Source organism: Neolamprologus multifasciatus, chromosome 2 (assembly GCF_963576455.1).
Source record: "Neolamprologus multifasciatus chromosome 2, fNeoMul1.2, whole genome shotgun sequence".
In the NCBI taxonomy this organism is placed as follows: domain Eukaryota; kingdom Metazoa; phylum Chordata; class Actinopteri; order Cichliformes; family Cichlidae; genus Neolamprologus; species Neolamprologus multifasciatus.
The window spans coordinates 18,203,533-18,227,368 of record NC_140440.1 but is presented as its reverse complement, the minus strand read 5'-3'; the positions used below and the strand labels follow the sequence as shown (position 1 = coordinate 18,227,368).

General features: G+C 39.7%; 1 protein-coding gene across 4 annotated transcripts in view; it reads right to left on the bottom strand.

Moving 5' to 3' along the window:
• Positions 1-23,836, bottom strand: part of il1rapl2 (interleukin 1 receptor accessory protein-like 2) — a 518,624-nt gene that overhangs the window by 71,804 nt on the left and 422,984 nt on the right. For all 4 annotated transcript variants that reach the window (XM_085182337.1, XM_085182353.1, XM_085182345.1 and 1 more), the window contains exon 7: positions 7,009-7,083. In XM_085182337.1, coding sequence (XP_085038463.1) covers positions 7,009-7,083 — 75 coding nt within the window. The remainder of the gene's footprint in view (positions 1-7,008; positions 7,084-23,836) is intronic.

Genomic DNA, 23,836 nt, shown 5'->3' with positions numbered 1-23,836 from the left:
TCCCTCACCCAGGACCAATTTGCCATGGGAGACCCTACCTGGGGGCAAAAGCCCCCAGACAACATGATCCCTGGGACACACGATAAGGTAGCAATTCATGGAGAGGCATCTCTCAATTGTTTCATTTCAAATCCACTGTGATGCAGAAGAAATACAAAAACTGCATCTCCGTCCAAAAACCTTTGGACTCTATATTGTCGAATGTCTGCATTTTGAGTTTACTCTAGCAGCCTCCTGTTGTTCCTGTTTTTCTGTGTTTAAAGGACTTCTTTAGTATGTGTCTGTGTGTTTTGGACTTTAGTTCAACTGAGCCTACACATTTCCTTTCGTTACTCTTCCACAGCTGTAACACCTTCTTTTTGGACCCTGCCTCTCTGCCTCGTTGTTATTGTACAGTTGTGTCCTCCCTTTGAACTGCCTGCAAAGACACTTTTATCTTTTTCTCAGCATCCATATGAAAAAGTCAGAACACGGCAAGGACACTTTGAGAAGGTCAGTCAAGCAAATACCTAATCAACCGGTCTAATCTATTAGCGTACATAATTGTTTTAATTTTAATGCAGTTCAACCTGAAGCACACTGATTATATTTAAGTAAACTGCACTGCACAAATAAACTTGACTCCCACTGATCTTACTGTGATCTGCTTCTTCTTCTGAATCTGTAATGGAAACACGAGAGTCTTTTGAACATTCATAGAGTTACATTTCTCCTTTCCTTATTTCCTTTTCATCATTGTTTGCTCCTCACTTCTTCCCTTTGATTCTATCTACATATTGCACTTCTTATTTTATCACTTCCTATCTCTTCTCTTGTTGTTCCATTGTTACTATCGCGTCCTCATTTTCTTTCCTTTTTTTTATATCTTGGCTGCCTTTTTAAACTTTTTTTTCTTCTCTTGCCAATTTTTGCTTTACTTTTCTTTCATTTCTGAGCTGTTTTTATGCCACTCTTTCCAACTTTTTTGTGCATCCATGCTGACAGGTTATCAACCCCTCATTTTTTCATAATTTGTTCAATCAAATATGCGCTATGCACTATTGCACATATAAATATAAAACTGCTATACGTATTGTTATTGTCAGTTGTCAGAAGCTTCTACCTTCATTCCTATGTACTTTGTTTTTCCTTGCTTCCTTCTATCCTCCCTTTTCCTGCATTTTTTCCTTCCTCACCTTCTGTCCTTTACTTTTTCAGTGGTACTAAAGCAATAACATTCCTGTTTTGCCACTGTATGTTTCTGCTGCCGATCATTTGATGGAATTCGGTGCAGAATGATGCAGCACGGTGACTCCAGAGTCTCTCTGAAGGATGGATGTCTGGAACATTAAGACCTTTCTTGCATTCATTTTATCCCGCTCTTACCTCACATTATCTTTCTGTGACAGGTTGAAGGGGAATATTGATATGGCGCCTCACAGTTTTAAAGCACTTGAAGAAAAAATAAAAGGCTGAATGAGCTTTAAAGAGAAAGACAAAAGGACAGTTAGAGATATAGAGAGTGTGATGGAGGGAAGATATACAGATGGAAGGAAGGTGAGATAGAGGCAGACACGGCGCAGAGGGAGACAGACGTAGAGAGATAAATACGATGGCAGAGGAAAAAGACAGAGACAGACGGAGAAAGAGAAGACAAGGGGGGTGCAGTAAAGAGAAGAAAGCTTACCTCCTTATCTTCCCCTGCCTTTCACAGCAAACCTCACAGCAGCATCTAATACTGCTCTATGTGTGAAAGTATCAGAGAGCGTGACTTGTTTGTGTGGTGTCTAAACTCAGGCAGCAGCTAATGAAACTGAAATGAAAACATCAATCTGTGCAACGACTTCAAATGTTTATCAAAACCAAGAATAAATTTGGTGAATGTGCGCTTGACGTCCACGTGGCTAATTCATCTGCATAATGCTAAAAAGCACAGGTTGTGTGCCTGTGTGTGCTTAGGTGATTTCCATGAAGGCTATTTAACTCCAAGAGTGCTTGGCATGTCATTGGGAAATGAACATCAGCAGCTGAGGTTTAATTGAAGGATAATTTATGGAACAAAACATAATTTTTTAAAAAATTTAATTTAATTTAATTTAATTATATTTAATTATATTTTCTTCTACTGTACCATGCTGCTGAGTGACTGCTGCTCGTCAAACACATTTCATTGCAATGTTGACCCTGTGCTAACTTGCATATGACAGATAAAACTGAAAACTGAAACAAAACACAGAGAGTGTCAGTAAAAAACACAAAAAATGCTGCCGGTCAGATCGGCCACCTTCGGGCTTGGACACGTTACTACTAAACACAGCTTTTTGGTCTCTGGGTCACAGCTGGAGACCCGACTCTCATCATCGGTGACGATCCTTGACATGAAGGTTGGGTGAGTCTAACACAAAGTGGGGATTTAAAAGCAGCAGCAGCACAGCTATGAAGGGGAGACGGACCAACTTTAAGCCTTTGGTTGTTTTATAATCTGGATGTTAGCAATATTTCTGTCTTAAAACAAAAGGTGTGAAAGCAAATTAATTTCGTTGTGTTATAAAATCTAAATATAAGGCCAGATGTACTTTATTTAGATATTATTTTGCTATTATGTTATTTTTGTCTCACAGCAGCCAAAAACAAGAAAAACATCCATAAAACAGAGAATCACTTAAAAGAATCTCAATAAAGGAGAAAACTGAAAAAGAAGTGAAGCATTTAGATGCCTTAAAAAGCTTGCTCTGAATTTTATGAATGGCTGAGTTTGATTATGTAGTAGACCTCTAGTGGTCACGTGAATGAGTGCATGTTAAAATCTCAGATGGGGCTGTTACTCAGGAAAAGTTCTAGAACTACAACTACTTTCAAAATGACCGTCCCAGTCACCAGCCTGCAGAGAGATTTTGAACTGTTTAGTTCTTCCTCTGCCCATTCAAAGCAAATCAGGCAATAAATAATAGACTTAAATCAATGAAATGGTTCCAAAGTATCCCAACAACAACTAATCCCAAACTGATGCCAAAGACATGAAGCACGACAGCGTTACAGTGACACATCCTCTGCACCGAATGCGTCACATGCGATAGATTTGAAATGAGCTGGCAGGTTGTGTTTGGATCATAGATCCAGCTTGGTCATCAGAATAGCAACACTTTGCTGTGATGACAAGAGAAAAGAATTAGGAGTTGACAGATAGATGGAAACAGGAATCAAAGAGTTGGAGGCCATTAGGGTGGATGTCTGAGAAAGATGGATGGACAGACGTCAGAGGCGTGTGACAGTCCAACAATTAGCTGAGCTTCACCGGGTTTAAATATCGATCTGAGAACAATGATTATTGAATTAAATGATGAACCTTAATTTGTTGAGCCTGCGATGAGCAGAAAGCACATTTTACAGTGTTAAATTAGACTGCGAGTCATATCGCGGTGTCTCATAATTTCAGCAACACTGATCTTATACTCACATTGGTTCTCAATCTTTATGCTCCGTTTTTCAGGGTGCGTTGTCACTTCCACTTCTCTGTTATGCTGGGAAAAATAATGGGAACTGATCGTTTCCTGAAGACTCAGTTAAACATGCCCAGTTTTGGAAATGTTTGTTTTTGACTTCCAATTTGAATATATTTCTAACTGTGACAGTTTGGAAACAATCAAAGAGTTTAATTGGCAACAAAAATGTATTAAGAGATGGAAACTCTGGATGTGTTTAAAGAGGCAGAAAACATATTTTATTCTTTGGACTTCATCCAAAGTATTACCATTGATTAGATAAAAACACAGCAAGTCTTCCAATAACTCATTTATTCTCGTCTCTTTCACATATTTAAGTTGCTCATCCTTAGTAGTAGTACTTAACATTTATTACAAAGCTGCACATTCAGAGTAAGGATGAATTTCCAGGATATCCGGGATGTGTGTAGAACTCCTCAAACACTGTTAGCTTTTCTGATTTTACTTTTGATTTCTTTTAACACAAATATCACAAATTTATGTTTAATAGTTATTTTTGTCTGTTTGTTGCCTCTAGACCATGTCGGCATAGTAACAGGAAGTGAAACAAATTGCATGTATAACCCAAGGCATTATGGAATAATGACAAAAGTGGTGGTGAGCAGGACGGCAGAGAGAAGGAAAAAGGAAATAAAACCGATATTAAAGGAAATAGAAAGTGAAGGTACCGAAGATGAAATGAGACAGAAAGAATAAAAGGATGGAAAGAAGAGAAAAAAATGAGTGAAAGTGTACATTTAAAGAAGAAGAGTGGAGCAGACGAGTGGAGGAGAGAGGGGGGTGGAGGAAAATGAAGAACATAACTGTGGTTGCTGATGTAAATCTCCCCCAGGTTAAAACAAGATGATAATTAAAAATGTACCACAGGGTCACACTGTGGCCGTGTGTGTGTGTGTGTGTTTGTGTTTGGTAGGGGTGAGAATGCAGTGCCCATTAAAAGGTGTCCCTGCTGCAATCAGTGTACAGAGGCCTTAGGGCCTATTTGTTACTACATCAATCTGGAGTTAATGGAAACACACAAATGCGCAGACTTGTGCACACATCCAAACACATTTCTGCCTACAGTGCTAACATTGTCAGAAAGACCGCCAAACAGCAGGGCAGACACACACACACGCGCATGCATGACAGGTTTATACACTTAGACACACACAACACACGTGCAGCTGGGAATGAAGGCAGCCAACTGGGCCATCCTCAGAGCACAGCGCACACTGATTGGTACACAAGCAAATCTTAATGAGATCCTTTCAGCGCTGAATTTTTCATGTTTCTCTCATAGATTCTTCACCTCACCTGTCTTGTTTTTTCATGAGCAGCTTATAGATTTTTTCTTCACCTTCCCGTTAGACGTCACGTTTCCTGTTGCTTTCGTTATATTGCTACGGCGACGGCACTTAAATGTCATTTTTTTGAGGCTGATATAATTTGCCAATCCAAACAAACTTTTACTCTCATCTGAAAATCATCTACTGAAGATGAGTCGAAGTGAAAGGACGGGAATTTTTTAAATGTCACGGTTTTGACTCTCTGCCAGGTCGCATCAGTAGATAAGGCAGCTCTGCGGCGAGTGCCGTGTGGGTGCTGCAAATATTTAAGCGCAGAGTAAATTGGCTTGAGAACATATCTGCACATAAGTCATTGTTAGTCGTTGACTGGGGGAGATAAAAGAACACAGACGCGACGGGACTGCAATGGATAAAGTGCACGCTGACAGGCTCACCGAGCCACCGTCTCTGCATTATCTCACATGAGACTCTAAATCTCTGCCTGCTGTTCAGTGGTCAAAGCTGACCTCTAGCTTTCTAACCGATGGAGCCAATGACCCTTCAGGATTCAGTAAAGTATCCTTTTACAAAGCCCCTAGGAGCTATACCAGCTGATGTGATTATTTTGGCCAATTGGCTTCAGTCTGATTCACAAACCAGGCTAAATGTAGAAGAAGTTTGCAAATATAAAAACACACTGACTGAAATGTATATGGGCACTTTGTATTGTAAGGTAAAGACCCCATAATAATACAGAGGAAACCCCAACGATAAACGGACCCCCCCCCGAGCAGGCATTTGGTGACAGTGGAAAAGAAAAGCTCCCTTTTAATAGGAAGTAACCTCTGGCAGAACCAGGTTCAGGGATGGGCAGCCGTCTGCCGTGACAGGAAGACAGGACAGAAGACTCTCAATAGGTCTGTCCCAAAACCTAGGCCGCTTCCTTTGGAGGCTGATTACGTTACAACCAGGCGACGAAGGCTGTCCCAATTTGAAGGCTGCTCCGAATGTGGCTGAAAAATGTGTCCTTTATTCCCCCAAATTTGAAGGATGGGTCGGGTGTGTCCTTCGTGGCCCAACATTTGCCAGAATTTATAGTGCGGCCCAGCCAATTCCAGTTTCCAACAATGGTGGCAGCTACTAAGTTTTAATATTACTCTTATTACTCTTTCTGGGTCACAAAATAAATGTTTTACATATTTTCAGGCGAGAATGTAGCTGTCTAAACTATAAATATCTGCTCGGTTTATCAAGACATCGCATATTTACAAAAGTGCTCCGACGTTTTCGGAGACGTCTGTTACCCAGCTCGAAGCTAACGAATCACCAGAGCCGGCGAGAACACCAGACTCTCGCCACAAAATGTTTTCAGATCCCCGCGGTCTTTCACTACTCAGGTTAATCAGTTAGATAACCTAAAAATCTTATTGTTTGGCTTTTTTCTGTATCTTATTTGTTCGTGAGTAAATCAGTTTGGCTAAGATTAAAATTATTAGATTAGATTAAATAAAACTTCATTAATCCATCGGGTGGGTTCCTCCGTTTTTTTTCACACAGCTGAATAAACGTCAAACAGAAAACTGATTAAACAGAAGTGTGAGATGGTCAAGAATTTACACCAGTGTCCTGTTATATTTTAGATAGCAAGGAGCAGACGGCCGAGTTTATTAAACTCCATCGAGACAGCAGTGACGCAAATCTGAAGGCTAGACCGTCCCATTTCACAGCCTCGCACTTCTGGCCTTCTCGGTCTTCTCGGTCTTCAGCCCACGTAGACCGCGAAGGCTGGGTCCTCCGAAGGATGCAGCCTAGGTTTTGGGACACAGCTAATAATCTCCACTAACTTAACTCCTGTGAGGCGGCCCTAACTATTTTGTTTGCAGTAGTTAAAAAAAGACAATGACTGCTAAATGTAAATGACAGATCTGCAGAATCAATCAATCAGCTGTTTGTACGCTTATCTGCATCTTTCATCATCAAGATGCAGAACCGTTAACACATTCAAGTAGACTTCCATCGCTAAAGTTCACGCATGACTGAAAGGCCACAGTAAAGTGAAATGGATCACATGCGCTGCCACAGGCTGAAACCAAAGTGTTCGTGGAAACGCCCTGATGGAGCACGCCATTCCATGAAGAGACACCAAAGTGATGAGCACTTCGCACCAAGAATGGAGATGCCATTCTAAAAATAAGGACCTAGAGAATCATCACCCGAAACCAAGGATAAAGAAATAGAGAGGAATTGCTGTTCCTCACCAGGTGTGACTTCTATCACTGTGTCTTGTCTGTCTGGGGGGAAAAGGACCTTGGGAGGTTGTGTGGTCTGGAGAGCTAAAAGAGAGAAAAGAGAGGAAGAAGATCATCATTAGAAGTGTGCTGGGCTTTGGACATAACATATATTATCACTTTACAGAGTTGCCATTTTTAGAAAGAAACATTCATTTTACAACATTACGCTGTTGATAGAAAAACAATAGAAAACCAGGAAGAGCCCCGAGGGAGAGCTGACCTTTGCCCCCATCAATTGATCAATGGCCTGCAGTATCACAAAGCCAAATATAAAGAGAATGGAGCTACCCAGCTGTCAAACCAACTAGACGCTGCCTCAGTCACAGAGGCAGCTCACAACACAACCTTTCTCACCTAATGATTCCTTCTTGTCCCTGTGCAGGTGAACCTGTTGATGAACTGCCTTTGTCCTCTGATGACTAGCAGCGCTCTCTGCTTCCACTACTACCACCTTCCCATTTTACCTCACTGACTCTGAAAAGCCAGCGCGCCGTGCTGCCCGACACCTCCCCCCCTCACCAAGTGTTTAACAATCCTCAATACTGCTGTCCTCCCTTAAAAGCCTGTCCTATTCCTATCATGTAATCCACATGCAAGATTGGGAGAAGAAACTATCCAGTCTACGAACTCAAATCTCATTACTGAATTCACTATTAAACTCTGGTGGATTATAGTGAAGAAATATAGAATTATAGAAGACTGTAAATTGCTGATTTGGCCTGCATATTCTTGAAAATTCCAAAGTGGACAATGGGATAGTACATTTTTAAGATGGGTCAATAAAGGAATTACAGCAATGTGCACATTAATAGACGGGAAAACATTCAAATCCTTCGAGAATCTACAGAGACAATTTGGACTGGATAAATCAGATTTATTTAGGTATTTTCAATTAAGACATTTTTACAATACAGAAATTAGGAAGAAGTTCTTGAGAGAAGGAAGCCATATAATAGAAATAATAACAGGTGCATATAAAAATCCTCCATCAAGAATTTTATCGAAATTATATAATGGTCTGCAAAATTTGAATAGGAATGAAACATTATATATCAAACAAAAGTGGGAATCTGAATTACATCTTGAGTTGTCAGAGGATGACTGGCGATCCGTATGTCTCACACAGCGTAATTCCACCAGCTCTAGACGATGGAGAGAATATGGCTGGAAAAATGTGATTAGGTTCTTTATTACTCCTTATATCAAAAGCAAGCAGCTGAAAACACCCCAACGATGCTGGAGATTATGTGGAGACTGGGACGCCAATCATTCTCATGTGTTTTGGAAGTGTAAAAACATCAAACCTTACTGGGAAAGCATTGCGGTAACAATGAAGAAAGTGCTGGGGTATGACGTGCTGTGTGAGGCACGTATTTTGGAATATGGGAAAATGTAAGAAAGGAGGACCATTACTTGTTTAAAATTATGTTGTTGTCAAGCAAAAAGGTAATAACAAAAAACTGGCTGAAAAGTGACCCTTTAAAATTGGAAGAATGGACTGATGTAATCGAGGACATATATATAATGGAGAAAATGACCTACACTTTGAGACTGAAATCTGACAAACACCGAAAACAGTGGACAAAATGGATAGCCTATAAGACTCACTCAGCCCCATAAGGCAGGGACCTCTCCTCGTTGTTGTTGTTTTTTTTCCTCTTCCACAGATTAGGTGTCCTTTATTCCTTTTAGTTTGTTTCTTTTGTGTTCCTTTTTCATATTTTTGTTTGCATGTACTATAAAATTGGAAAAGGTACAAAATAAAAAGTTAAAAAAAAAAAGCCTGTCCTATTCCACATGTAATTTATTCTGTGTCTGAGCACATGAAGGTGGTTTCCGGAGTTAAGTAAGCACCAGCTGATTAACTCATATTGTGATCATTAAAAAATACATGCTGTGGAGCCATTTTTGAGAGCATTTCAAGTTGCTATACATCAATACAACCATTATAGCCCAAATTTTAATAATATGTATGCATTAAGTGCATAGTAATTACATAAATTGCAAAAAACTGCAATAAACTACAAAAAAATTTAAAATTGTTTTTGTTTTATTTAACATATATTTCTAGTTAGAGAAATTTAAGAGGCTTATCCCTCAAAACTGTAAATACAAAAAAGTTGCACAAACTAGTTTCCCACCACAGAAAATTTATTTTAAGTGTCTTCATAGTTTTATTTTTGAAATAAATTTTTTTTGAAAAACGAAAATAAATATTATAATGCAAATTTGCAAAATAACAGCATATGCATCAAAATAAACTATTTCCAGCAGTGCAATATGAGTCCTAAGCATCCCAGAAACGACACAGAAAGTCATAAAGTCAAACATAACTTTTAAAAACACCAGTATAGGCTCATGAGGCCCCGATGGTAAAAAACTACATTTCCGCAAAATGACGTCACTTCCGGTTTACAGTACAACTCCTCCGGTTTCATATGCAAAAAAAATTATTGCGCTAGCTTACGTGGTTGCAGTGCTACCCGGATTTAAAAATAGTTACGCAAAATGGAGCGTGTCCGCTCCGACCGGCTTTAAAGGGTTAAAGCTTCTTACATTTAAGAGCTGTTCAGTAATTCAAACAGCCTCAGAGGAGACCAGACACCTGCACCACCTGTGAGCTCTGTTTTTAAGCTTTACAAAATCTAGGCCATGACAAGAGACTTTGGCCAATTACGTGTCTTTCAGACCAGATCTGGTGCAGCATAGGCGATTAGGCACAATGGTACAATATCACAAGCACATCACTGAACTTCTACCAGGAAGTGTGGGGTTACAATCCTGCATGAAGCCAAACAAACGTAGATTTTAATCCATATGATCATATGCACACGTGCATTACAGCAGAGCAATATATATTTTTCAGATTATAGTGGTTTGGTCCTTTTCTAGCTTTATCCAACTTTATTTTATTGCCAAATGTTTAGTGGTGCGAGATTTGCTCGAGCAGAAAAATAAAGATTGCAAGTGTTATGTGTGAAAATCAACACTTGGTTCATTTGATACATTTTTTTCAGCATCCATTAGACACAAACAAGCGCAACAACAAAGCTGAGGCTTAATATCAGGAGTAAATATAGAGTCGAAAAGCACTCGCTCACCTACGACGCCTTAATTACTTTGACTTTTAGGAAACTTAGCAGACAGTTCCCACGTTGGATTAAATGCTCTTTATGTGACTTTTGCAGCATGGCAGAAGCACTCGACACGGGTTTCTCTTTCCTTCTCTTTTTCTTCTTTCTTTTCTTCTTCTACTTCTTCCTTTCCCCTCAGTAACACTGTCAATCTCTCCATCCTCGTGTTTCTGTGACAAGACTGATAGTTTCATTTCCATTCTGAAGGTGCCGCTGTGCCCTTTTAAGATTAATGAGACAACCCTTCACCTAGACCTACTCTTGTTCTCCTCTCTTCTGTGCTCCACTCCTCTTTTACTTTCCTCTCCTCTTTTCACAATCTTCCCATAATTTTGCTATACACATCTATACGACCGCTGCACAGATCCTCCCCCATTTACAGTTTTATGTCTTTCTGGCTTACTGTGTTTCAAATTTCATGGCTCACAATTTCATTTAGGAGCTCACGTGTCCCTTTGTGAAAAAACAATGGTGTTGTATCCATGTTTTAATCGTCTACATATCTTTATGTGCGGATCTTGAGTTTGGACTTTGCTTCCATGTGTCATGTGGTTAGAAAATCAACAGTACATGCATCCGGGCTGTGTCAATTCTCTATGAAAAAGACTAAAAATTGTGTATGTGAGTGTTCTCAGTCTGCGTTAACTTGAATTAAAATCAAAGGTCTGCTTCAAATACATGTTAATGATGGGGTTGCTGTTTACGTGTATCAGCCAGGCTCATAGAAAGGCAGCAGCAGGAATTAGAGATCGCTGAACTTTTGAAAATGGTTGCTTGTGTCGAAAATTACAGGACACCGGTGATGCAGAGGGTGTGTTTTGTCGGTGCCTACGTGCGTGCTAGGACGGCGCCAACAGATGCGTCACATGATTAATTTCCACCACGCAGCAGTGATTCACAATGGCTTCTTTCAGTCTTTGTTTTTGTACATCTTTACCATCTAAGAAGCGATGAACGCATAAAAAATTCATAGGACAGAACAACAACACTGTGTTTTCACAATTCATTGTAACTCGCTGCTTTGCGGTTGTGTAATTGTTTAAATCGATGATGAAATGGAGAGGTGTGAGGACACAAATGGAGACTGAAAATACCAGAAAATGAAAGCAAAGAGGACCTGCTGAATGAATATGCTTGGGATTTGGTTTTTTTGGTTGTACTGTGTAGAAAATAAATGTAAATTTCAGTCATCAGCGAGAAGTAGTAGCATACATTTGGTTTATCAAAACTAAAAACAGTTGCTGCTGGAAATGAGGTTGTTGAGAACAGGACTGGGGCTGGAAAACTAAACAACAATCAAAGATAGAAAATTGAATTCCAACACTTTTCAGTTTGACGATGGAGGACAGCAGCAATTTGATCTACTGGGTGAAAACTGATTGTGCAATAAGTGGCGTGAAATGGTTTGCCATCTACCTCGCACTTACTGACAACTCAAAGTGCTTTTTAGCCACATTTGGTCTAATTTGACTCATGTATTCATAAAGCACTTTATTCTATACACTCAATTGACCTTTTATTCACAACCATAACTAATTTAGACTCACCGCTGAACCTGACACGCATCTGTTTGGATTGTGGTAGGAAACAGAGGCACTCAGAGAAAAGCCCTGCAGGCACTACCAAAGGCCGGGGGGGTTGGGAGGTTCAAACCCAGAGTCTGCATGCTGTGAGGTGACTCTGCTGACTGCACAAATTGCTGCTTGTTTTCATTAGGAATGCTCTAGAAGTTAGACACATGGTGCGGTTTAACTGCTGACAAACCTACAACTAATTCTTCTTCTTCTTTCCACCACCAAGGAGATTATGTTTGTGGTCATATTTGCATGTCCTTCTGTCTGTAAGCACGGGAAGTTGAAAAGTTTTGACTGAACATCCTTTGAGGTTTTCAAGGCCGACTTAATGATTTATCAGTCAAAAACTGCCAAAAACCCTTAAATTTAGAAACCACGACTCTTACATGTGTGGTGTGTATTATCGACATGTTGAATGTACCGTATAAAGATTCAAAATACCGCACTGCATTGCATTTGACCTCTGACCTCACTTTTACATCTGCCTTCCTTTCAACTTGACCCCAAAATGTGTTGTGACTTTAAAGAAAGTATCATCAAGAGAAAGAAAATGAGCCGCCTAGTTAGAAATATACTGTAGAAACTTGAATGTATTACTGACTGCTGGAGGTTTCTTCCTGTTAAAAGGGAGTTTTTCCTTCCCACTGTCACCAAAGAGCTTGCTCATAGGGGGTCATATGATTGTTGTTTTTCTCTGTATGTATTATTGTAGGGTCGACCTTACAACATGAAGCACCTCGAGGTGACTGCTGTTGTGATTTGGTGCTGTATAAATAAAGTTGGACTGGATTGAAAATGATTCTTTACTTACTCGAACATAATGTTTGTGTGATCAAAGCAGACATCTGTCATAATATTTCATTATGGTTGCTAATATTATTATAGCAGTTTTAGAATATTTCTGTATGCATATATGACTTTTCTCTTCTTTTTTATTAACCAGCACTGTAACTAAAAAAACTAATCACCAAGAAGAAATCACAAGGACTCAAATGGTATCTGTCTCAGTGCCGTGCTATTTCTGCTGCACTTTGGGTTTCAAATAAGACCTTTTACAGTTACACAGTTCACTGCAGTGTGGCACATTCAGCAGGGCACAGTAATAATCACGTGCTAGACCCCACATAAAGTAGACAAAATTTGTTTTAGTGCAGTTTTTACAGAGGATGCTGTATAAACTTTGGCATTTTTGTTCAATTCAAGGAAGCTGTAAATGTGTGCACATCCCTGTTGTCATATATTACTGTGCCTGAGGGCCAGAAAATTTAGAGCATTTCCAAGTAATTTGAGCAACATGTCTGTCAATAAGATGCTCACATAGATTAAACCATTGCTTTCCTTCAGCTTGAATCTTGGATGGAAGAAAAACTGTTTATGTCATCAAACCTAATGTGAACTTCTACTCGAATTTGAATTTTTTGAGACATAGCTCTCCTGTTAGCATTTAAAACAATATTACAAATCAGTGCCATTTTCTCAACATAATGATTATTATTCCTGCTGCCTCGCCCGTAATATTTGGGACTGCAAATGGTATGACTTCAGCATTTCAAAGGTTGCTTGATTTTGACCTTTTGATGGTTCATGTCCACAGTAATGTTGTTTTTCTTATTGTTGTTTTCTTCTGCAAAGAAAAAGAATAAGAAAAAAATCCACAGAAACCAACTGGTTGAAAAAAGGCACCCTGTCTTGCACGCATACTAGGTTTACATTCGGTGATTCTCAAAACTAAAGATTTGAGATCCAATAAATGTGTAATTTTCATTCCTCATTAAATATTCTGTGGGCGGTAAATGCTCAGAAACATCAAATAATGAATTATCATATGTTATATATATATGTGCCAGAAGGTAGACAAAACCTTTGGCCTGGTTGATTGTATATTAACTGGCTGTGAATGACTGTTAATGTAATCTCAGCCAAAGCACTTGCTGTGGACCGATCCACTCTGTCATTTCTCCTCTTCTCAAAAGGCAACAGAAAAAAAGGCACACATTTTGTGCTGTTAAGTGTGCATAATCAGATTCTACATTCTGTATATCAAATTGATTTGACCTTTCGGGAAATTGTAAAATGTCCAAGCAGGGAATGGGCAGAGACACGGGAGACATTTATGCTGGGTGTGGATACATCGAGGATGTATGTCATGCCCTATTCACAGTAAAGTGAAACATTACTGGAATTTTTTTAATCAAATGTTAGCAAAGCTTTACAAAGAGGGACACAGACATACTTCTTGTACTTCTCTTCCACTTCATTTCAAAAGCACGGTTGAGGATTAAATTATTAGCCCCTGTGAAATATAAAGCAGAAAAGGATTAAAGGCCAGTAGATGTTCTAAGGACAAGTTTTCTTTGGAGAGCATCAATTATTTGTATACAAAGTTATCACAATGTTTCCAAATGCCAAGAAATGGAATGAGAAGTATCATTAAGAAATTCAAAGAGAGACCCCCAGGACAGAAAACGCCTGACTGAGGTAGGACGAGAAAGATTTCAAAGACCAAGACTATTTCAAAGACCAAGAAAAACGTCTTAGAGCCAGACTGGAGTAGAGTACCATAAAAACAACAACAGGGATGAACAAGAGCTCTACAATCACAACAAACATGTGTGAAGTACACTAAGAACAACCTGGAGAAAGATTCTGCACTCAAAGTGTCCTTTGGTCAGATAAGACTAAACTAAGATGTTTGGAGAAAGCAGGAGGAGAGAGACCACAGGGAAGCACGGTGGTGGGAGTATTATGCTGTGGGGACACTTCAGTGTGTCTGGAACTGGGAATCTCATCAAGGGGAAAGAAACCATGAAGGATGTGTGAAGATTTGGAAGAAAACCAAAAGCGGTCAGCAGCAAAACTGGGCGTGGCACATAGCTTTGTTGTCTTACATGACAATGACCCAAAACACACGTCCTGGTGAAGAACGACCTCCAGAAGTTCAAAGTGAGCGTTGCTGACTGGCCTGCACAACGTCCTGACTTTAAAATCTGTCGGGTGAACCAAAGACCAGGGTCCTCGCTAGAAGGCAGTTAAATCTGGAGGATCTGGAGAGGTTCGCCAGAGAAGGACAGGCTGGGGTTGCTCCAGAGACGTGTGTGAAAATAATTATAAACCAAGTAAAAATAAAACTGCCACCTGTGCACAACTGCAGCAAATGTATGCATGTTTATCTGTGAATTATCGGCGTTGTCTCAGTGGATGGAGTGAACACTTTCAGCGAGAAAGAGAGTGCATGCACTTGTGTGTTCATATATGCGTGTAAGCTTTGCATCCAGCGTTACTGTTGTGAATGTAGGCCAGACACGAACGTACCCACTGATATACAAATAAGCTTGTGTGGGTGTGTGAACATGTTAGTGAAAAATGAGTGTGAATTTCCATGCATGAGCATGCATGCATTTATTTATTTGCTAGTGTGTCTGTGTGTACATGAGTCACACATGCATATTCATTTTATGCTGGGATACTTTGAGTGCGACTCGTGAGTCAGCTGGTACCTTTCAGAAACGATGTCAATTTACGTCAGCAATGTTTGCAAGTTTGTTCATTTGACAGAGATATTCAACACAAACAAAGACATCAGATTCATAATGACGTACTGACGCTGGTGTTTTCATTACGAGCTGCCAAAACCCGAGGTGACCGTACCAAACAGAAAACGTACTTGCTGGTATTTAAAATCTTTAACTTTACAATCAGTTAGATTTGATAAAGAATTGCCTTAGAAGCAGTGTTTACATGTCTGCAATTATTTCATGTGAGCATTTACTATTGTCTTTATTTTCACGGGAATCCAATAAACAATTATAATTAGTGTAACGCAAACTCTTCCAGCAATAACTGAAGCTGTAAAGAATCTGTTTTATCTAAGCTTATTATCATGAATATGCTAAACAATTAATTTTATAAGAAATGACTTGTTAATAAGTATTTTTCAGTCTTACAAAACTGAAGTCAGCAGCAGAAGCAGTTGATGTACAGTCATTGGATACTTCATTAGATAGACGTTGCTAGAAGTGGGTTGGACCCCTTTATCCTTTAGAACTCCCATAATACTTTGTTGCATAAATTAAACTACAAGTGTGGGAAACATTACTCAAAGATTTTGGTCTGAATTGACGTATCAGGATCACACAGTTGCTGTTGTTGTGTTATCCTGATAGAAAACGCCTTAAAAATTGGCACACTGTCTCATAAAGGGATGGACATGATTAGCAGCAATACCCGAGCAGGCTGTGCCAAAAAGATGTTCAGTTGGTACTAAGGAGCCAAGTGTACCAAGAAAATATCCCCCACACTATTACAGCAGCAGCAGCGTGAACCATTGATACGAGGACGGATGGATCCAAGTCTGACCCTACCACAAGAATGTCTCAGTAGAAATTGAGACATCTGCTGCACGTCTGCATTCATTGGGTGTGATCGGTGGTTATTTGAGTTAATGTCGCCTTCCTGTCAGTTCAAAGCAGTCTGGTTATTCTCTACTGACCTCTAAAATCATCAAGGCATTTTCCTTGCTGTTCACTGGATATTTTCTCTTTTCTATATCTGTTTCTCTCTTCCTTGAATCATTCTCTATAAACCCGAGAGATAGTTGTGTTGGAAAATCCCGGCAGATCAGCAGTTTGTGAAATACTCAGAGCAGCCTGACTGGTAGCATTCAGAGTTACTCAGATCACTTTTTTCACAGCATCCGCAATCACGCCTCACCGGCTTAAAGGGTGAGCCAGCTCCTGAATGGTGGTTGTTGTTGGTATGTGTCCGGCTGAGAGCTGCAAAGCTGCAGCCGAGTGTTTGTACAGCAACTGGAAAGAATAAAAGATCCTGGAAAGCATGGAAATGCCGCCGGGTCAGCCGTGGTTCTATGACAGGGTGTTCAGAAGCAGCAGGAATGAAGGAAAGCCAGGAAAGCAGAGGTGAGAGTAGGGACGTTAAATGTTAATGTAGGGACTATGACTGGTAAATTGAGAAAGCTGCAAGGATTAAATGGTGTTAGTTGAAGATGAAAGAATGTTGCACAGAGTTGAATCAGGCTCCTGGTGGTAGAGAAGAGATTCCAGATAACTAGCTCAGAGTTTGGTGAGGGACAGCGCCAAGAAGATGAGACTTGGTGGTGGAATGAGGAAGGAAAGGCTTTGTTTCAAATGAGATGGTGAAATGAGATGAAGAAAGCAGACAGGAGTGCTGAGAGAGGTGGATGAGACGAAGAGGACATATATCAATTGGTCAGGCAGAGGCTGGAGTTGGAAAGCCCTGATCTAAAGCAACAGACTGACCAGGATGGACGGGATTTGAAATGACTACCGTAGTTTTCGGGTCATAAGCCGCTACTTTTTTCCCACACTGTGAACACTGCAGCTTATACTGACGTGCGGCTAATGCATTTTTTTGTGCACGGTATATATTTTTACCGGTTGTTAAGAGTTGTAATGTTGTTTGTGCACTGTTCCGTAAAAAAAACCATAAGCGACATAATTTGTGTGTTACTGATACGTATGTATACTTACAGGTAGCCGTGCTACAGGCGCTGTTCGAGGAAAAAAATCATTTGCAGTATGTATTTTTGTATGTTACCATAACGTTTATGTTACCTTACGATTAAATTAACGGTCATGTTTTTATAAACAAACTATCTGGTTTGCTTAAGTGTGTTGCACTGCTTTAAGTGTTGTTCCAAACATACACATTCTTAGACCTTTTTAAGATCTTCCAAGAAAATGTGAAGCGTGAATCATCATCAGGAGCAAGGGGAAAAAAAGCCTTGCAGTAACAGAAAACTGACTCTCAGCAAGTTTAGCTTTATTGTAATGTCAGTGTGATGATCTGCTGCTGTGTGAAATATACTCAGGCCAATTTCTGACGCAACAAGTGCTCTTTGGAGGGGGCCCGAAGGTGGAGGACGCGGTGTAAAGCAAGTGTGTGTGTGAGATCGATGGGCTTTTAATGTGACCCCGGTGCAAGTGCCGAGGTGAGGGATGCATATTTATTGTAGGTCCTTATCACAGATACCATCTGCTCAGGAGCAGTGCCACACTGGAGGGACACCCTGATGGAGGAAACAAGTGCTCTCCCTTAACGCTGCACATTGAGCTGAATGATTAAAGGCATAAATTAAAAATGAAGGGCTCTGGAGGGGAGAGAGAGGTTTGCAGATGAAAAGAAAAACACAGACGAGCTTGGATATGACAGGTACGAGGTGAACAGTTTTAACTGGCAGAAAGTGTAGAGAGTGTCACTTTACTTTTCCCTATCTTATAAAACCGACTGGTTAGGCGTTTTGTCTTTTGCGTTTTGCAGAAAGGAAATTGAACATTTCATTTCAATTCCATTTTATTCAAATAGTTTGTTTTGCAGCGTTAGAATTGCCACCCGACACAAAAACATACAGTGAACTGTAAAAAGACTTTTTACAAAACCTTTTCAGGGAACTTTAAAACTTATATTCACATTTTCACTAACACATCATCTCTCTGGGAAGGTTTAGAAATGCCATGAAATACAGCCTTTTATTTAAAATGTAATTGTAACAGGCGTTAATGAGGAACTGTGACTGAAGCTTGCCGATGAGTCTCAGTCGAAGGTAAAATTCTCTTCTGAGGATCACAACGAAGACCCATTAGACTGTGACCCTCAGAGATTTTTGATCTCTTGTGGCTAGTTGCAAAAAATGATACCTAAGAACTGCGAGAGCAGGAAATATAAGACAATTATTGAAAAAGAATGAATCACGATGACTTAGAGCTGCACACTAAAACAGATAATAAGCGGCATATGAATAACGAGAAGCTATAGACGAGCACAGCTGGCTGCTGCAGCTCCAGTTTGAAACACAGACATGTGTATCTGTGTGTGATAGAGAGAGGAAGTGTAGTTAGTGATTCTAATGAGTTGATTCAAATCAGTTAAGGGACTGTTAACTAACTGCCGCTTGTCCCACCAACAGGATGGATGGGAACGCACACTATTTCCATCATAGTGGCTGAAGGGGACTCAGCCACCCATGGAGATTAAGCTAATTATCTTTCTGCTATCTGTACGCTAAAGTGCTCTCAATCTCTCACAAAGGCTCGTATTAAACAGGTTGAATAACCATCAAGACGCCGAAGTGGAAAATAAAGATCAGCTTCTTAAATTATTTTCACCTGTTAGACACGCAATAAAAGCAAGTCAAGTAGCAATCGATTAAGTAGAAGAAAATAAAAGAACATAATGACTGAACAGTTTATATAAGGAAATCAGAAATTGGTTGGTGGAAGGTAGCTCGATAAAATAAAGTTAAGGGAAGCATAAAAAGGGAGGATTTTACTATTTGCTTTGCTATCAGTAACAAAGTTTCCCACTTCCTTAAAAACATGTGGCTGAACTCCTCAGCCTCTTTAAGGGAGGGGCAGCCACTGCCCAAAGCTTGTGATCGCAGGTGAGGGTGGGGATAAAGATCGAGCGGTAAGTCTAGTGCAGGCATCTCAAAGGGCCGGCGCCCTAAAGCTTTTCCATTTTCCATTATTATTAATTCTTACTTTTATATTCCTGTTTTCTGATTTCACTATAGAAATAGCTGTAGCATTAGCTAACAAAATGACAATGAGTAACATTACCACAGTTAAACAATGACGCTAAAACAAACTTTAAGGATGTGCAAAATTGATTATCTGGTGTCAGGCTGGCAATATGTGTTTGCTGAAAACATTCAGGATTGTACAAATCAAAAAGAAAACTAATATATTATATTTTAGACATTTACATCATACATCTTTGGTCCAATCTGGTTAATCGTGGTAAAAAAAAAACGGGGGGGGGGGGGGGGGGGATAAATAGCATGATGAGCTAAAGTGACACCTTTGATGTATTTTCATTACTGTAACTGCTTCGAAATGTATTAAAAATGTATAATTTTCTATTGCATTTTGGGTCCAGTCTAGCTTGGTAAGAAAAAAAAACAGACTAAGCTGCATTTGGATATATTTATTTATACTTTATGCGCATCATAATGAATGAGTCTGGCTAATACCATTACTGTTATGGAAGCAGTTCCCCCAGCTGTTATATACAATTACCAGTCAATACTGATTATTAATAATTAAATGGAAAAACTATGTAAAGGTCTGAATTTAAATGGAGCAGAATTATTCTCATATCTGTTGCATTAGTGTTGTATCCATGCACCTTGTTAGACTGTGTCCATTTTCCGGGTAATTAGATAAATATCTAATTGCCATTTTTTACATGACTCTGAGTTACCTGCAGGTTATATAATCACAACATCATGAATGTTTAAGGGATACGAGGATGTAACCACCTTAAAAACAGATAAACAGCCTCTGACTATAAAGTTTGTCATAAAGGTATGAGCTGGCAGATTCATCTTTCTGTAAACTGGGAAAGCATGATGGTGTTCGAAAATGTAACACCCTGAATGATGATTCTGATAATCGCAGATGAACGTATGATTGTTTGTTTGTATTACAGCTGATGAAAATACATCAAGCACATTTATTTTTTCAACATTCAGTCACTAAGATGACTTTCTCGACTGTCTTTCCATGTCTTTTTCGCTTAAACTAGCAGCACCAACACTGCACCACTCGCACCATTATGTGTGTCTCTATGTGTTTACAGAGAAATCACGTCTGAACTTTTGTACTTTGGACAACACTGACCTACAAAAGGTCCTTTTAAAACTTTTCAAAAAGGTGATTTTAGGCCAAAGTGTTGATTATGATGACAAATGCATTCATGACATTGAACAACTGAGGTCTCTCTCTCACACTCTGTGTGAGCGCATGTGTGTGTGCGCATGTGTGTGTGCGCATGTGCGTAAGTGCATCTGCAGAGGGGTGATAAGACCTTTAATAATGAGCTTGTTCATTCCGTCATCAGTCAATGCACTGTCACTCTCTAGGCCGTATTCAGCCATTAATGCATTTTTCATTTTTATACACATAGACATTAACAGGAGGGGAGAGAGCCAATGAACAGTGAGAGTGGTGAGTGGGGTCCAGACAGTGACAAAATCTCCTTTTCTCTGTCTCTCACTCACATATTTTGTCAGTAGAGAGGCATTGTTGGGAAGGTTACTTTTAAAATGTATTCCATTACAGAATACAGAATACATGCCCCAAAATGTATTCTGTAACCTATTCCGTTACATTACTCAATGAGAGTAACGTATTCTGAATACTTTGGATTACTTAATATATTATCATGCTGTTTACAACTACATGAATGTACTATTGCTGTGATTTATTACTGTTACTGAAGGTCCGCGGCTCCGAACCGTAGTAAAGGGACCTCTGGCTAATACGGTGGGTTCTGTGTCGGGCTCGTAGCCGAAAACTAGTTTTACTTTGTTGTCTGGGTCAAGTTTGCTAGCGAGAGACAGAGAGAGGCGTTGAAAGGCTGCTCCAACAGAACTTATTGTTTTTGGAGGAAAACACGAACATGGTGTACAGTCGAGTCTTAATAGCTTACTTACAACTGGGCTCGTCAGGCACTCTTCTTGGCTGCAGTGGTTATTATTATATTTACATGCTTCCAGCTCCCGTTTTTGCTCGATGACAGCTCGTACTTTTCCTTTTTCTCCCTCCCTCGCTCACAGACACATAACGGGTATGGCAGTCCATTCTCCCTGCAGCACGGACTACACTGCCTATGATGCTACATTCTTTAGAGCTATACCTGTAGCATTCTGTCTATTAGCTTAGCACAACAACAACAGGCGCTCTCTCACCCAGGAAAACGCGCAGAGAGAGAGTGTCACCCTGTAACCATGGCAACCGTAAAGCTGCCGCCTGGAACAACAGAACGTAGCTGTCAAACAAAACCCAAACAGTCCTGACCCGCGACAATATGAAACAGGGAAGTACCGCCGTGTAATCCATTTATTTCAACAAAGTAACTGTATTCTAAATACCACCTTTTTAAACGGTAACTGTAACGGAATACAGTTACTCATATTTTGTATTTTAAATACGTAACGGCGGTACATGTATTCCGTTACTCCCCAACACTGCAGAGAGGTCATACCTAACCTTTAATTATACGTCTACATGCATCACGTGCACACATATGTCATCATTTACAAAAAATTATATGAATTTTCAACTTGTGTTTTTCAAGTGGAAAAATAAAAAACAAGCTTGATAAGCTTGTAAATGCAGAATCCTGGTGACTCACAATGCATTTGGGATTTTAACAAAAGTAATTTTAATCCAGCTCAGTTTAACATCTTCCTCAGGTTTGGTACATAAGGTGCGATTGACCCGAGAGGGCGATTGAGGCAGGAGGTGGACGAGCAGTTTGGGAGAATAACATGTAGTGCTGCCTAACAGAGGACACATAGTTGCGGTTCTATCCCGTCAGAGGACTTTCTATGACTGGGAATCTGAACCCTGACATTTCTTGATTTATTCTAACTTATGTTTGTTCACCATCCAAAGTTATTACAGAGGGTTTTTTGTTTGCACCACACACACACACACACACAGGACTGGGTACCAAAGAACAATGTAAACACACTTAACACTTAGAATGTGTGTCCTACCCCAGTATCATGCCTCCCACATCCATACCAATAAATGCTCATGTATTGATCTGGTATAATCTTCTGTGTGTTCCACATTCACAGGGAACAAATGGACAACAAACAGAAAGTGACAAGGGGCACATTTCACTGGCATACATATTCAGCATGTAAAATCAGTGTTGGGGATTAGGATGTATTGATCTGAATATAAAAGCTGAATATTGTTAAGGCACTATTGATGCCACCTGGGCAGACCTGGAGAATGAATACCATTATCTATGAAAATCAATGACACTAGTGTAGAGAGGATTTAAATAACTTTGTCTTTTAGTCTTTAGCTACAGCAACCAGGCAACTTTTATTGTGTATATAAATGTGTCTGCAGCATTTATTTTTATTCAAATAGTGCTACACGTTATTCAGTTTTAATGAACGTTGTGATGTATCAATATTGTATAAAGGGGTTAGTGCCACTGAAAAATGTTTTTAGATCATGACTTTGTTTTTTCTTTCTACCAGAATTCTCTGGTGAGCCTGAGAGGTCAAACATGCTACAGCTTAAAAACATCACCAAATACAAAAATGCAATATTTTAAACACAAAATCTAAGCAAATACATTAGCAATGACAACAGCTGCAGAAGTAATAGAAACCAAAGGATGTGAAGGATTGCACTGAGACAAGGATTCATCAGTGTTGTGACTTTTTTTCCCACTCGATAAAAGTTAACGTGAGAGTTCCTGATGGTTAGGGACAATTGTAATCGCATGGCAGGATGCTGTAAACAGACCAAACTTCAGTCAGGAGAACAACTGAGATAATCCATCCACAATACGAGGTTAGTCATTAATATACTGCTGCAGGGGCTGGGCTGTAGTTAAAGACTGAGCTTTAAAATGAACAGTGATGATAAAAACCGAGAGAGGCCGACAGTGATCACTGACTGTTTTTAGGGGCTTGTTGAGATTAAATAGAACAAGATACAAAACATTAAAACATGTTAAAAACACAACAGCCTTAATAAACACAGAGTAGTTCGGACCTGGAAGCAGGTTTCAAACATCATCACTTAACAACCGGATAATCAGACTATTGAGACAAAATTTACAATTCTGAGAACAAAAGTTTCCAAGTTTTCTCACTTTGACTGTTTTTTTTTTAGTGACCACAGTTATCTGTAATACTGAGACGGCCAAGTGGCCACTTGGGAGTTGTAAGCTGTACACAAAATGTCTCGAGCTTTTTTTCCCCCTTCCTTTGACTACATCCAGTCTTTCAGCCCCTTTTTTCTCTCCACAAACTCCTACGAGGAACATGCTACATTTTAACAACTACGTTGCTCCAGTAAGTTCACTAACCTGAAGCTTGAAAAGTTTTTAGAAGAAGCTCAAAGGCTCTCAGGGGATGCTTGAATGGAAACTCCCCCACCCACACACTGATACCTTACAGGTCACAAAGGGCTTTTGCAGCCATACGTTATGTCTGTTTAGAGAGCTCTTAGGCTGGCTAGGCTCCAAAATGTCAACACCCACAACTCCTGAGGTCATTTTGTGAAGAGTATTGAG